Source organism: Trichechus manatus, unplaced genomic scaffold, assembly GCF_000243295.1.
Source record: "Trichechus manatus latirostris isolate Lorelei unplaced genomic scaffold, TriManLat1.0 scaffold00285, whole genome shotgun sequence".
NCBI lineage: Eukaryota > Metazoa > Chordata > Mammalia > Sirenia > Trichechidae > Trichechus > Trichechus manatus.
In genome coordinates this window covers 1,608,746-1,622,524 of record NW_004444221.1, presented here as the reverse complement: position 1 = coordinate 1,622,524, position 13,779 = coordinate 1,608,746, and the positions used below count along the sequence as shown (strand labels likewise).

At 37.7% G+C, this 13,779-nt stretch overlaps 1 protein-coding gene across 1 annotated transcript in view; it reads left to right on the top strand.

Annotated features, from left to right (window-relative positions):
* Nucleotides 1-13,779, top strand: part of SLC2A13 (solute carrier family 2 member 13) — a 443,955-nt gene that overhangs the window by 252,417 nt on the left and 177,759 nt on the right. The window contains exon 4 of the mRNA XM_004390128.2: nt 9,818-9,926. Within this exon, the coding sequence (XP_004390185.1) occupies nt 9,818-9,926 (109 nt within the window). The remainder of the gene's footprint in view (nt 1-9,817; nt 9,927-13,779) is intronic.

Here is a 13,779-nt window from a genome sequence, read left to right as displayed (position 1 = left end):
AGGTTATATGCTTCCTGTCCTGTTTTTCTTTTGTCAGTTTGTCCAGTGGTTTATCAAGTTTGTTGATCTTCTCAAAGAAGCAGCTTTTGGTCTTGTTAACTGTTTCAGTTGTTTTCTGTTCTCTATTTCATTTAATTCTGCTCTAATTCTTCATATTTCCTTTCTTCTGGCACCTGAGGGTTTCTTTTGCTTCACCCTTTCTACCTGTCCCAGTTGTAGGGTTAGTGTTTTGATTATGGCCCTTTCTTCTTTTTGGATGTGTGCATTTATTGTTATAAACTGACCTCTGAGCACTGCTTTTTCTGTCCCAAAGGCTTGGTAGGATATGCTTTCATTCTCGTTTGAGTCTTTGAATTTCTTTATTCCATCCTTAATTTCTTCTATAAACCAGTAGTTTTTGAGCAAGGTGTTCAGTTTCCATGTGTTTGATTTTTTTTCCTTGCTTTTTCTGTTGTGATTTTAACTTTTATGGTTTTATGGTCAGAGAAGATGCTTTGTAATATTTCGATGCTTTGGATTTTGTTAAGGCTTGCTTTATGGCCTAATATGTGGTCTATTCTGGAGAATGTTCCATGTGCGTTGGAGAAGAATGTATACTTGGCTGCTGTTGGGTGGAGTGTTCAATATAATTTTATGAGATCAAGTTGGTTGTTTGTAGCGTTTAGATCTTCTCTGTCTTTGTTGAACTTCTCTCTGGATGTTCTATCCTTCGCAAAAAGTGGGGTGGTAAAGTCTCCTACTACTATTGTGGAGCTGTCTATCTCTCTTTTCAGTGCTGTTAGAGTTTGTTTTATGTATTTTGGAGCCCAGTTGTTGGGTGTGTAAATATTTATTATAGTTATGTCCTCCTGGTGTATTGACCCTTTAATCTTTATATAGTGTCTTTCCTCATCCTTTGTGGTGGATTTTACTTTAAAGTCTGTTTTTTCAGAGGTTAATATTGCTTACTCCTGCTCTTTTTTGAGTGTTGGTTGGTTGATATATTTTTTTCCATCCTTTGAGTTTTAGTTTATTAGTGTCTTTAAGTCTAAGGTGTGTCTCTTCTAGGCGGCATGTAGACGGATCGTGTTTTTTTATCCAATGTGCCACTCTCTGTCTCTTTATTGGTGCATTTAGTCTATTTACATTCAGCATAATTATTGATAAGTGTGTGTTTAGTGTTGTCATTTTGATGTCTTTTTTTGTGTTTTGTTGACAGTTTCATTGTTCCACTTAATTTTCTGTGCTGAGTCATTTTTCGTTATGTATTTTCTTTTCATCTTTTTCATTGTTGATTTTGTATTTGCTAAGTCTTTATATTTTTCTAGTTTTTTATTTTGACTTGTCAGATTGGTAGTTTCCTTTGGTTTTACCTTAATATTTACCCCTATTTTTCTATGTTTATACCAGTCGTTTATTTTTCTATATTGCCTTGACTTCCTCTCCACATGAAAAATCTGTCTACATTTTTTAAGTCCCTCTTTTTTGTTTTAATATTGTCATATTTTACATATTAACATCTGTTTCCCTATTTTTAGTGTTTTAGCTTTGATTTACTTTTGTGACTTCCTTATCTGGGTTGATATCTGGTTGCTCTGTCCTGTGTTCTGGTCTTGGATTGTTATCTGATGTTACTGAGTTTCTAACCAGAAGACTGCCTTTAGTATATCTTTTGATTTTGCAAATTTCCTAAACTTCTGTTTGTCTGGGAATGCCCTAATTTTGCCATCATATTTGAGAGACAGTTTTGCTGGATATATAATTCTTGGCTGACAGGTTTTTTCCTTCAGGGGTTTATGTATGTCATCCCATTGCCTTCTTGCCTGCATGGTTTCTGCTGAGTAGTCTGAGCTTATTCTTATTGATTCTCCTTTGTAGATGACTTTTTGTTTATCCCTAGGCACTCTTAAAATTATCTCTTTATCTTTGGTTTTGGCAAGTTTGAGTATAATATGTCTTGGTGACTGTCTTTTGGGATCTACCTTATGTGGCGTTTGATGAGCGTCATGGATAGATATCTTCTCATCTTTCACGATATCAGGGAAGTTTTCTGCCAACAAATCTTCAACAATTCTTTCTGTATTTTCTGTTACCCCTCCCCCCGTTCTGGTACTCCAATCACTTGTAAGTTATTCCTCTTGATGAAGTCCCACATAATTCTAGGGTTTCTTCATTTTTTTTAATAATTTTTCTGATTTTTCCTCAAATAAGTTGGTGTCAAGTGTTTTATCTTCAATCTCACTAATTCTAACTTCCATTGCCTCAATTCTGCTCCTATGACTTTCTATTGAGTTGTCTAATTCTGACATTTTATTGTTAATCTTCTGGATTTCTGTTTGTTGTCTCTCTATGGATTCTTACAGCCTGTTAAATTTGTCATTATGCTCTTCTCTAATCTTTAAAATTTCCTCTATTGCGTGTTCCGCGTTTTGCTTAATTTCCTTCCTAATTTCTTGAAGAGTTGTGTATATTAATCTTTTGTATTCTGCCTCCGGGAATTCCAAGAAATTTTCTTCCTCTAGAAAATTTCTAGCTTCTTTATTTTGGGAGCTTGGTGAAGTCATCCTGCATCGCCTCTTCATGTGATTTCATATTGGGTGTTGTCTCCGAGCCATCAATAAATTGTTATAATTATTTATTTTGTTTGCTTACTGTGTCCTAGCTTCTTGTTTTGTTCTGATAGTCCCATATAGGCTACTCATATGTGCTAGTTTGATTATTGGCACTTTTGAAGATCTAATGTCCTGTCACCATGTAGTTATATCTGTAACTAGGTATATGAGCTCAGGAGTTCCCCCACTTCTTCTGTATGGTTTAGCTCAGGTGCCCAGGTAGATAGCCACCAAGTGTGTGGTGTAGACTCTCACTTACGGTCCTTGACAGGCATGGGTGATTGGTGTGGGCACAGGCATCTGGCTGCAGCAGGGGGACACACTCTGAGCAAGCAGAGGTTTGACGGCCCAGCCCCCGAGTGTCCAGGAGGAAGGCATGTCCCTGTTCCCTAGAGCGTGTAGGTGGGTGGGTTTTGCAGCTGGACTATGAGCACCTAATGCTGTTGGCTGTAAGGACTGGGGAGCACCTCTTATTCATGGGCCCCTATCCAAGGTTGCTAGGTGGCATGGTTGGAGCCACCAGTCTTCAGGCCCCTGATGTGGGTAGGTGAAGACCCTGCTTAATGGGCAGAGCAGTGTCAGTTGTCAAGAACCTGCCACTTCACAGCTGAAACAGTTGAAGTTAGAGTTCCGGTATATACCCTGTTGTACTGCTGTAATGATGGCCTATACTGTTGAGATGGGCCCACAGAAGTCCATGCAGGGGAAAGGCATTCAATGTCTGTGGATCCCGTATGCCTGTGCCTAGGCAAAGGTGCTGTGCCTACCCTGGGTTCCTGGCTTAGGGGAGCCTGCAGTTTATTTTTTTTTTCATTTTTTATTTTTTCCCATTTGTTAATTTGTTCACTCTCCAAGGCTGGGAGAATGTGACGGATACTACTTCTGGCCCAGGGGACTCGGCCATTGCTGAAGCTGATCCAGGACCCAGTGCAGAGCAGGGAGCGGGGAGGTAAATGGGAGAGAGGTTTTTCCCTAAGAGCGGTGTTTTTTGATCCGCAAGGTAGGCCATACGCAAGTACTTATTTTTCACCGATCCAGGGCTGCTTCTCACTGGCTCTGGTTGGCCGTGTAGACTCTCTGGTGCTAGGTCTGTCCCAGTGCGGAAGACGCACCTCCGAGCACCGCTGCTTGCCTGCCTCACTGCTCAGCAATGAGCTGATCAGGGCTGAAGGGTTCAGGCTCTTACTGGGTCGGGTCTGGCAACTCCTTGCTGCTTCTGAACCCTCTCTCCCTCCCGCTGGCACTCAGTCCAGTTCCTCAACTCTGCCTTTGATGTTCAGGGCTTCCAGATTGTCGTATATAATCAATTCACTTGTTTTTTCGGGTCTTTATTGTAAGAGGGTCCACCAGAAATGTCCAACTACTCTGCCATCTTGGCCCCACCTTCCAAATTCACTAGTTTTTGAATGTTAAACCAACCTTGCATTCCTAGGATAAACCTCTTGGTCATGACATATTATGCTCTTTGTGTGCTGTTTAATTTAATTTGCTATCATTTTTGTTAAGAATTTTTGCTTCTATCTTCATGAAGAATAAAGGAGCCCTGGTGGCACAGTGGCTAAAGCGCTCACTGGTAACCAAAAGATTGGTGGTTTGGATCACCTGCCGTTCCATGGGAGAAAGATGTGACAGTCTGCTTCCATAAAGATTTGTAGCCTTGGAGGCAGTTCTACTCTGTCCTATAGGGTTGCTCTGAGTTGGAATCAACTTGATGACAGTGGGCTTGTTTTTTGGTTCATGAAGAATATTGAGTTTTTATTTTTTTGTAACTGGAATTTATTTCTTGTAATGCCTTTGACTTGCTTTGTTGTCAGAGTAATGTCCTCATAGGGTGTGTTGGGAAGTATTTACTCTTTTTTTTTTTTTTTTCAGTTTTCTGTAATAGTTTGTGTAGAATAAGTAGCATTTCTTCCTCAAATATAACTGGAAAAATTCACCAATCAAGCCATTTGGATTTACAGTTTTCTTTGTAAGAAAGTTTTTAACTGTTGTCCATTAGGTACCGTTGAGTTGGCTTGAATTCAGTTTTTAACTACAAATATGTTTTTAAAAAAACAGTTATAGGGCTGACTATTAAAACTATTTCTTGAGTGAGCTTTGAGAAGATTGTGTCTTTTAGGGAATTTGTCACATCTAAGTTGGTAAATGTATTGCCATAAATTTGTTCCTAATACTTTTCTTTTAATAGCTGTATCATCTATTATTGATTTCAACTCTCTCATTTCTGATATTGGTATAATTGTGGATTTGTCTGTTTCTACTTGCAGTTGTTTCAGTTTTTGATCCTTGTGTTTTGAAGCTTTCATTAGGTTAACGAACATTTAGGATTGTTATGTCCTCTTGATGCTTGTATCCCTTTGTTATTATAGGTTACATTTTGCGGCCTGTTTGCGTGCCTGGTAAATCTTTTATTGAATGACAGATATTTTATCTAATTGTTAAGGTTTGTTCTGGGATGTTATTCAGTTATTTGGTTTCAGTTTTAAGCTTTTTTAGATGATACCCTAACAGTGTTTAATCTAGAACTAAATTTATACCCTTGCTTGATAGTCTGCTGCTTCAGGTTTTTCACTCCAGTTGATTCCCAACCCTGTGTGAACCCTTGGGATTGTTTTCTCTAATCCTCTCCTGAGGCTTCTTCCCTGCCTTGGTAGTTACCTCACACACGTGCACTGATCTGTACTCAGTTGAATACTTAGAGAACGCTGCGGCTCACCAGAGTTTTCTCTCTGCTTCGCTCTCCAGTTCTCTGCTCTGTGAACTCTAGCCATTTTGGTGTCTCTGGATTCTGATCTGTGTCTTTTCAACTGAAGGAAAACACCAGGGTCAGCCTGGTTTCCACTCCCTGTAACATAGCCTGGAAGCCTTTTTGAAGCATTAAGCTGAGTGTTACAGAGTTCACCTCATATGTTTCTCTAATTCACTATCTTTCATTGCCTGTTATCTAATATCTTGAGAACTATTGTGTTGTATATCTTTGTACGTTTTTTAGTTGTTTCATTTTGGAAGGTAAATCTGGTAACTGTTACTCCATCTTGACTGGAAGCAGAAGTCAGGATTTTACACAAAATGTATTCTAGTGCATTTTTAGTTGTACATGGGCAGCCTTCTGTAAGCGCACAGACAGCGTGTCCACAGGAATGATTACACTCGTGGGACTTCCTTTTTTTTTTTTATTATTGTTGTTGTAGTTAAATGAAGTTTACATTTCAAATTAGTCTCTCATACAGAATTTTTTACATACATTGTTATATGACCCTAACTGTTCACCCCATTTCTGCCCCTGATTCCCCATGACCATTCAACCAGTTCCTAACCCTCTCTGCCTTCCCATCTCACCTCCGGAAAGACGCTGCCCCTTTGGTCTCTTGTATCTACTGGACTATCGTGGGACTTCCTTTTGCATCCCTGCTACCACAGGCCCTGCCACACCTAGACCATCAATTTGAAGGTTATTTAGCAATTTGAATATAAGGCATTAAGAATGAGGGAAAAGATGAATCCATTTTGTATTATTGCATCTATTGTCTTTCTTATGTGTTATGTTTTGAGTTCTTTATTTCCAATCTACTTTGGGTTCTGTACATGTTTTAGTTTTTATTGTGTGGAAATTTTTGTGTTTGAAAGACACAACCGTTTAAAAGAAAATTAAGTATAAAACATTGCATAGATAAAATATTTTTAATTGCAAAAGAAATGTAAAAAGTACAGTATGACATTTTAAATTTTCACTTAGGAACATTCAGCCAATTAATATATTTGAATTTTTTCTTCTGCCTCGTATCTTCTGTGATATAAAGATTAATGATGATTTTCATTTGTTAAGTCAGTTTTATTGCCTATTAAAGCTTGGTTTATGATTTAATGAAAGGAAATTCTTTAATTTTATTTACGCATAATCAGATGTGCAGCTTCTGTGACCAAAATTTATCTTTAAAAAAAAAAAAAAAATCCAAGTCTAATTAAGAAACCAGCATTGTATATTTTTAGCAGGAATTTCAAACCAAGAGTAAGAACAAAATCAAGATTTTTAAAAAACTAGGAAATAAATATGTGATGTTTAGGTACTAGTTTATCGCTTGGTATTTAGGCAAGTCAAACTTTCATCCTAATTTGTTATAATTTTCTCTTTATTTATCTGCCATCCAAAAGCAATATTACCCAATCCATCTATCAAATCATGAAACAGTTTAATAGTAGAAGGAGAAGCATCTGTCCAAGGAATGATAATAGATTTCTTGCAGAAAGAAAGGCCAGTTTCTCATCTGTCGCGGTTACTAAAAGCTGAGAAGAGGGGTTTGATTGTTTTGTTTTGTTGTTGTTTCCCTTTTTAAATGATCCATGCTACTTAAATTGAATGAACTTTAAAATTTCACACGGTAGATGATAATCTTTTATTTTTATAAAGTTCTGATTTATGAAAAAATGTAGATGTCTATATGATGCTGTGTATGTTCAATTGTGCCTCTTTTTTTCATACGTATATTTACAGAGGAGCCCTGGTGATGCAATGGTTAAGAGCTTGGCTGCTAGCCAAAAGGTCAGCAGTTGGAATCCACCAGCCAGTCCTTGGAAACCCTGTGGGGTAGTTCTGCTCTGTCCTGTAGAGTCACTATGAGTCAGAATCGACTTGACGGCATTGGGTTTGGTTTTGATATATTTACAGATAAGACAGCCCATCTTTCAGGCAACTGACACAGATATATTTTAATGTTGTCACGGTGAAGCTCCAAAATCTACCAGTTTCACTCAATCTTTCTAATAGATTAGGTTTTAATATTGCTTGCTTGAATCTAAGGCAATTTGGCATTTATATTACTCTCAGCCTGCTTTCTAAATGGGTTGTCACTGGGTTTTAGCTTTGAATGACCATCCACTCTTGTCTGAGTTCATCTGTGTTCTCTTTTGCCATTTAGATACAAACAGATTGTTTGTAGTAAATCAAATCTTGATGTATCTTTAGTTTTCTTCATTCTCCCTTGCTCCCGAAGAGGTGAGGTCAGTGGAGTATCTTAGATGGCCACTCACAAGCCTTTAAGACCCCAGATGCTACTTACCAAAGTAGAATATAGAACATTTTCTTTATAAGCTAGATGTTTCCTGAGACCATGGTCCCCACAGCCCTCAGTCCAGCAATTCGATCCCTCAGGGAGTTTGAATGTGTCTATGGAGCTTCCATAACCTTTCCTTGTATAAGTTGTGCTGGCTTCCCCAGTATTGTGTACTGTCTTACTCCTAAGTTACCACTTATCTATTGTCTATATAGTGTTTTTCCATCCCCACCCCTCCCCTCTCTCATAACCATCGGAGATTGTTTCTTTTTGTGTGTAAACCTTTTCATGAATTTTTATAGTTGTGGTCTTATACAATAGTTGTCCTTCTGTGATTGACTTATTTCACTCAGCATAATGCCCTCCAGATTCATCCAAGTTATGAGATGCTTCGCAGATTCATCACTGTTCTTTATTGTTGCATAGTATTCCATTGTGTATGCGTACCATAGTTTGTTTATCCATTCATCTGTTGAAACAACAGCATATTCTGTTCTATTTTCTTGAACTGGAATATTAGATTTCCAAAAGATTCCCAAAGTGTTGAAACTTCCCTGGATTTTATTTTCTTGACTTTGTTTTGGATTTACTAACAAAATGTGACCTCCAGGAAAAATGCTTCTAATTAAGTAATCAGCATCTTGGTAGTCCCAGAGCCAATCTCTCTCTTTTTTTTTTTTTTAATTTTTTTATTGTGGTGCTTCAAGTGAAAGTTTACAATTCAAGTTAGTCTCTCATACAAAAGTTTATACATACATTGTTTTGTGACCCTAGTTGCTCTCCCTGTACTGTGACAGCACACTCTTCGTTTCCATCCCAGATTTCCCTTTCTGCCATCTCATCCTGCCTTTGGACAGGAGCTGCCCATTTAGTCTCACGTGTCTACTTGAGCTAAGAAGCACTCTCTTCACGAGTATCATTTTATGTCCCATAGACCAGTCTAATCTTTGTCTGAAGAGTTGGCCTCGGGAATGGTTTTAGTTTTCGGCTAACAGAGAGTCCGGGGGCCATGTCTTCTGGGGTCTTTGCAGTCTCAATCAAACCGTTAAGTCTGGTCTTTTTACTAGAATTTGAGTTCTGCACCCCACTTTTCTCCTGCTCCATCAGGGATTCTCTGTTGTGTTCTCTGTCAGGGCAGTCATTGTGGTAGCCGAGTACCATCTAGCTCTTCTGGTCTCAGAACTATCTCTTCTAACAGTAGAAATACCATAGGTTCTGGGAATCGGCTCCGGCCAATAAGGATACCATATAGTATGCCTCTTTAAAGCTGTATCGTCCAAATTGGAGCATTTCTGAGAGTAGAAGGGGCATTTTTAGTAATTATGCTCAGGTAACAGGTATTAGTAAGGCTAGTCATCTTACTTAATGCTTCAGTGGTCCAGATTTACAGCTTTCCAGAATTAATGTAGGGTTCGGACATAAAGACCAAGGAGTCTGTCCCATTTGAAAGGCCCTTTTATGTTTTGAAAGAACATTTAATACCTCTCAGGGAACTATCCAAAGTTTAGAAATAACCCTATATACACTTTCTTATAATATATACTTTTTTTCCTTTTTAACTTTTTGGTGACTTTTATTAATATTATTGAAAAATTAAAAGCAGTAAATTATATATTGTTAATCTAGATCATTTATCTATTTTATTCATTGTAACCATTACCAGGCTTGATAAACTACTAAAATTCTTTACGTTTAGTCAAATAGTTTTGAATGAACTTTGTTTCTTCTTTAATTGTTTTTAATGAATGCTATTCTTTTGGTTTAATAAAGCAAGTTTGCCAGTAACTTTGTAAGTAGTCTCACATGGAATGTGTTTTAAATAATAATTAATTGCCAGGGAAGTAAAAGAACAAAGAGAGTGCTTAATAAATATAGCTCACAGGGATTTAAGAAAGAATGATTTCCGACAGTTACAGTTATGTAAGTCTTCATAGTACCCACAAATTACCCTACCTTGAATTCTTTCTTGTTAGCTTTACAGTTTAAACTTACAGTTTAAGTCTGTTTAAAAAAATACCTTGTGTCCAGACTTCTGTGAATGTATATTTGGTCTATTTTAAAATGATCAGTCATGTCGATTTCACAGAGCTTTGGGGAAATTTATCCTAATGGGAATAATTACTGTGTGAGCTCAAAATAATAAATATGTCCTTTTCTTTTTTTCCTTTTTAAAAGCTGGACCTGTTATCTGCAGAATGCTGACTTATCCCCCCACTCGCCGAGCTTTAATTGTGGGTTGTGGCCTCCAAATGTTCCAACAGCTATCAGGCATTAACACCATCATGTATGTATTTCTTTCTGGCTTTTTACTGAAAAAATTATGAAGGGGTTATTTTACATGAAAAAAATAATAGGACTGTTGATGATTTGTTAGTATTAATTGTTTAGGATTCTTTTGAGATATACTAACTCATATGATTTTTTTTCTATCAATTTGTAACTAGAAAGAGGTGATTTATTTTGTAGTAATTATTGAGTTATTAACTTCATTCAGTTTCTGCTTAGTGTCATCCAATACGCTCTTGCATTCTGAGCTAATGTATCATTTTCATAAACCAATTCTTAATGCTAGTTGGCAATTAAAACAAAAGGGAATTGCCTGGCATTGTCAGATTATGGGCACACAGGTATCTAGTTCATTTCCTTTGGGGGCATTTAGTTACAACGCAATGTGATAAGGGCATTAACAGAAGTATGTTTATGACAATGAGAGCACAGTGGAGGGGAGGAGATCGAGTGAGATGATTGGGGAACACAGAAAGGTCCCTTCTCTTCTAGTTTTCAGAGTAAATCCCAAAGTGGTGTTTGTCTGCTGTAGATCTGGACTATCCTGTTAGAGGGTGAAGTGAGGTGAATGGTAGGGGTTCTACCTTGTTTTATTCATTCACAAGGGCCTACTGTGTACTAGATATACAGAAGTAAATAATGTTGACATGGTCCCTGGCCTCATAGAATATACAGGCTGGTGGAAGAAACACCTTAAATCAACTCACAGTTAAATATATAATTTCAAGTTGTGATAAGGGCTATACAGGATGTTTAGAGGTCTCTACACAATAAACTCTAAGATTCTAGGTAATAAAATGCAGGTTAGAGAAAATTCATAAGTTTTTCCGAGAAACTGGCTGTTGGATGAAAAACTGGTTAAGTCTTGGAAGTTTTCTTTTTTTACCCCCGTTGGTTAAAATTATTCTTTACAAAAATATAAATTATGTAAAATTAAATTTTACCTGGTAAGCCATTTATATTTTCCTTCAAAAATTTTCTGGGATACGACAAATTAGTTTTAATTTGGGAAGAGTAAATTGGTTAAAATGATGTTTTAAAATAATGATTAGGATCTAATGACCCTAAGTAAGTAAGTGATAATTATAAATAGAAGGAGAAGTGGTAAAAAATTATACAGTACAAATAAATACCTCTTCATCCTAACAATCTTTAATGCTCTAGTTTAATTCCCCAGAACCCTTTAAAAGTTCATATGAGTCAAGACCTTATTCTATATTTGTCCATTCTGTTTTCCACTCTTGGGAAGACTGTGCCAGGTGACATATGCTCTCTACCCAGTTTGGAGGAAAAAATACCTATAAGCCTCACAGCCCAAAAGTGTTAGACCTTATTATTTGTAGCATCAAGATAAAATATCCCCAGGATATTAACAGGGATCATAGTCTTCCTTAAGTAGAAGCTACACATTGCTATAACCATGTCAAAGCAATAGGTATTTTTTGAGCAACCACTGTTTCTGAACAATGTACTTAATATTGTGACTATTATGCACATATTTTGATGTATTTGTACTTTGCTAACAATGATATTTATGGAAATAAGGAAGAGCTTAGTTTCTGTTTTTAACAAAGAACATGAAATTAGCTAATAATTAAAAATTGTTAGCAATAGAAGGAATCTAAGTATCACTTTATTGCCGTGTAACTAAATTTACCCCTCCTTGCCTTCACACACACACACACGCACACGCACACGCACACGCACACACACACACAGGAAACCCTGGTGACATAGTGGTTAAAAGATATGGCTGCTAACCAAAAGGTCGGCAGTTTGAATCTACCAGCTGCTCCTTGGAAACTCTATGGAGTAGTTCTACTCTGTCCTATAGGGTCGCTATGAGTCAGAACTGACTTGACAGCAATGAGTTTTTGTAAATATATAGAAGGCGCTAGAGAGACACCGCAAGAGGAAAAGGGTCTTACTTCCTGGTACCAATTACTGCACAGACTCCTGCAATGTGTGTGGTTTCCCCAGTGCCCAAATCCTGCAACATGGGCAGTTTCTCCAATACCAGATTTATACAGTGTGCACAGCTTCACCAGCACAAGGCTCCTGTCATGTGCAGAGGCCAGCAGTACACAGTGGCCAGCAGCTTCCCCTGGTATTCTCTGAGGTAGTTTTCCAGCAGAGTGCTTTGTAAATACCCTAGCGGGAACATTTCCAGCAACTAGAGGACAGATTTCCAGCAACTTCCATCAATGCAGTATCAGTGACTTCTCTGCCATTAAGTGAGCCATGAGCAAGCCCTCTTCAACAAGATCTGAATCTCAGCTCTGAGGGTCCTCCCCTTTTGGGTGTTCAGTCTACCCCTGGAAGCCCTAGGGGTAGATACTGCTCCTTACATCTGCTGTACTTATATTCTTTAGAAATTCTCTTTATTTCTTACTAGCCAATGCCTTACAACTCCAAACCCTGTTACAGATTATAATTATGTATATTAAACTTTCCTTATTCAAATTTCTGTGTATTTCATCTTGCCTTATTGGACACAAACTAATAACATTCCTGAGAGATAACAACAGAGTGTTGTTGTCAGCGGCCCTCGAGTAGGCCCCAACTCATGGTGATTCCATGCACAACAGAATTGAACTGTTGTGATCTATAGGGTTTTCATTGTCTGATTCTTCAGAAGTAGATCACCAGGCCTTTCTTCCTAGTCCATCTTAGTCTGGAAGCTCTGTTGAAAACTATTCGGCATCATAGCAACATGCAAGCCTCCACTGACAGATGGGTAGTGGCTGCACATGAGTGCATTGCCTGGGAATTGAACCCGATTTCCCTCATGGAAGGCAAGAATTCTACCAATGAACCACCAATGTCCCCTTTTTGAGATAAATACTGTTATGTTATTCCCATTTTACAGAAGAACAGTGAGCCACAGAATGATTTTAAAACTTGCCCAACGTCACACAACATGTAAATGGAGGAATCCAAATGGTCAGGCTCCAGAGTCCTGTTCGTGTGGTTTTGGTGACAGATTGCCAGGCTCTAATTTCACACCTTTTCCCTCAGGGTTAGGCATGTTATCCAGGCTGAGCCAGTCGTGGAACTTCATCCCACTGCCACAATGCAGTTTAAGTGATGATCCAACAACCTAATTGGGGACAGTTATGGTACTCTGAGATTTTTAGAACAACCATCAAAAACTGAGCAAGCAAAAACAAAACCCAGAAAGGCATGGTAGGACTGGGAAAGACTCAAAGAATAAAGCAAAATAGACAGAGAAAAGAGATATGGGGAAAGAAAGAGAATATGGATAAATCCTAATAACTTTCTGTTCCACCTCCCAGATAGGACATTTCTCAATTCCAGCTGCATCACCCCATTTATGTGATTTGGTTATGTATTTTTTCTTTTTCCTCAGTTTTTGTTGGGCTTATAACTTTTTTATGGTGTATTTTTGCTCCTAAGAGTTTTCATTGTTACATGAATTCTTTTCCTTTATGGTTTCTTCCTTTGGTGTAATTCTTAGGAAGTCCTATCTCGAAAGCGTGCAAGTATTTATTTGTATTTTTCTTATATGTTTATAACTTAATTTTTATTTAATCTATCTAAGTACTTTTAATGATCATCATGAGGAATCTTAACTGATTTTTTCCTAGCCCATTTTTAGTACCATTTATTGAATATTTCAGTATTTTCCCACAGATATAATATCCCACCTTTATCATAAACTGATTTTTTTTTTAAATATACCCATTGCTGTTGATAGCAACCCTATAGGACAGAGTAGAACTGCCCCATAGGGTTTCCAAGGAGATCCTGGCGGATTCAAACTGCTGACCTTTTGGTTAGCAGCCAAAAGCTTAATCACCATACCACCAGAGGCTACTTTGGGGATCTTC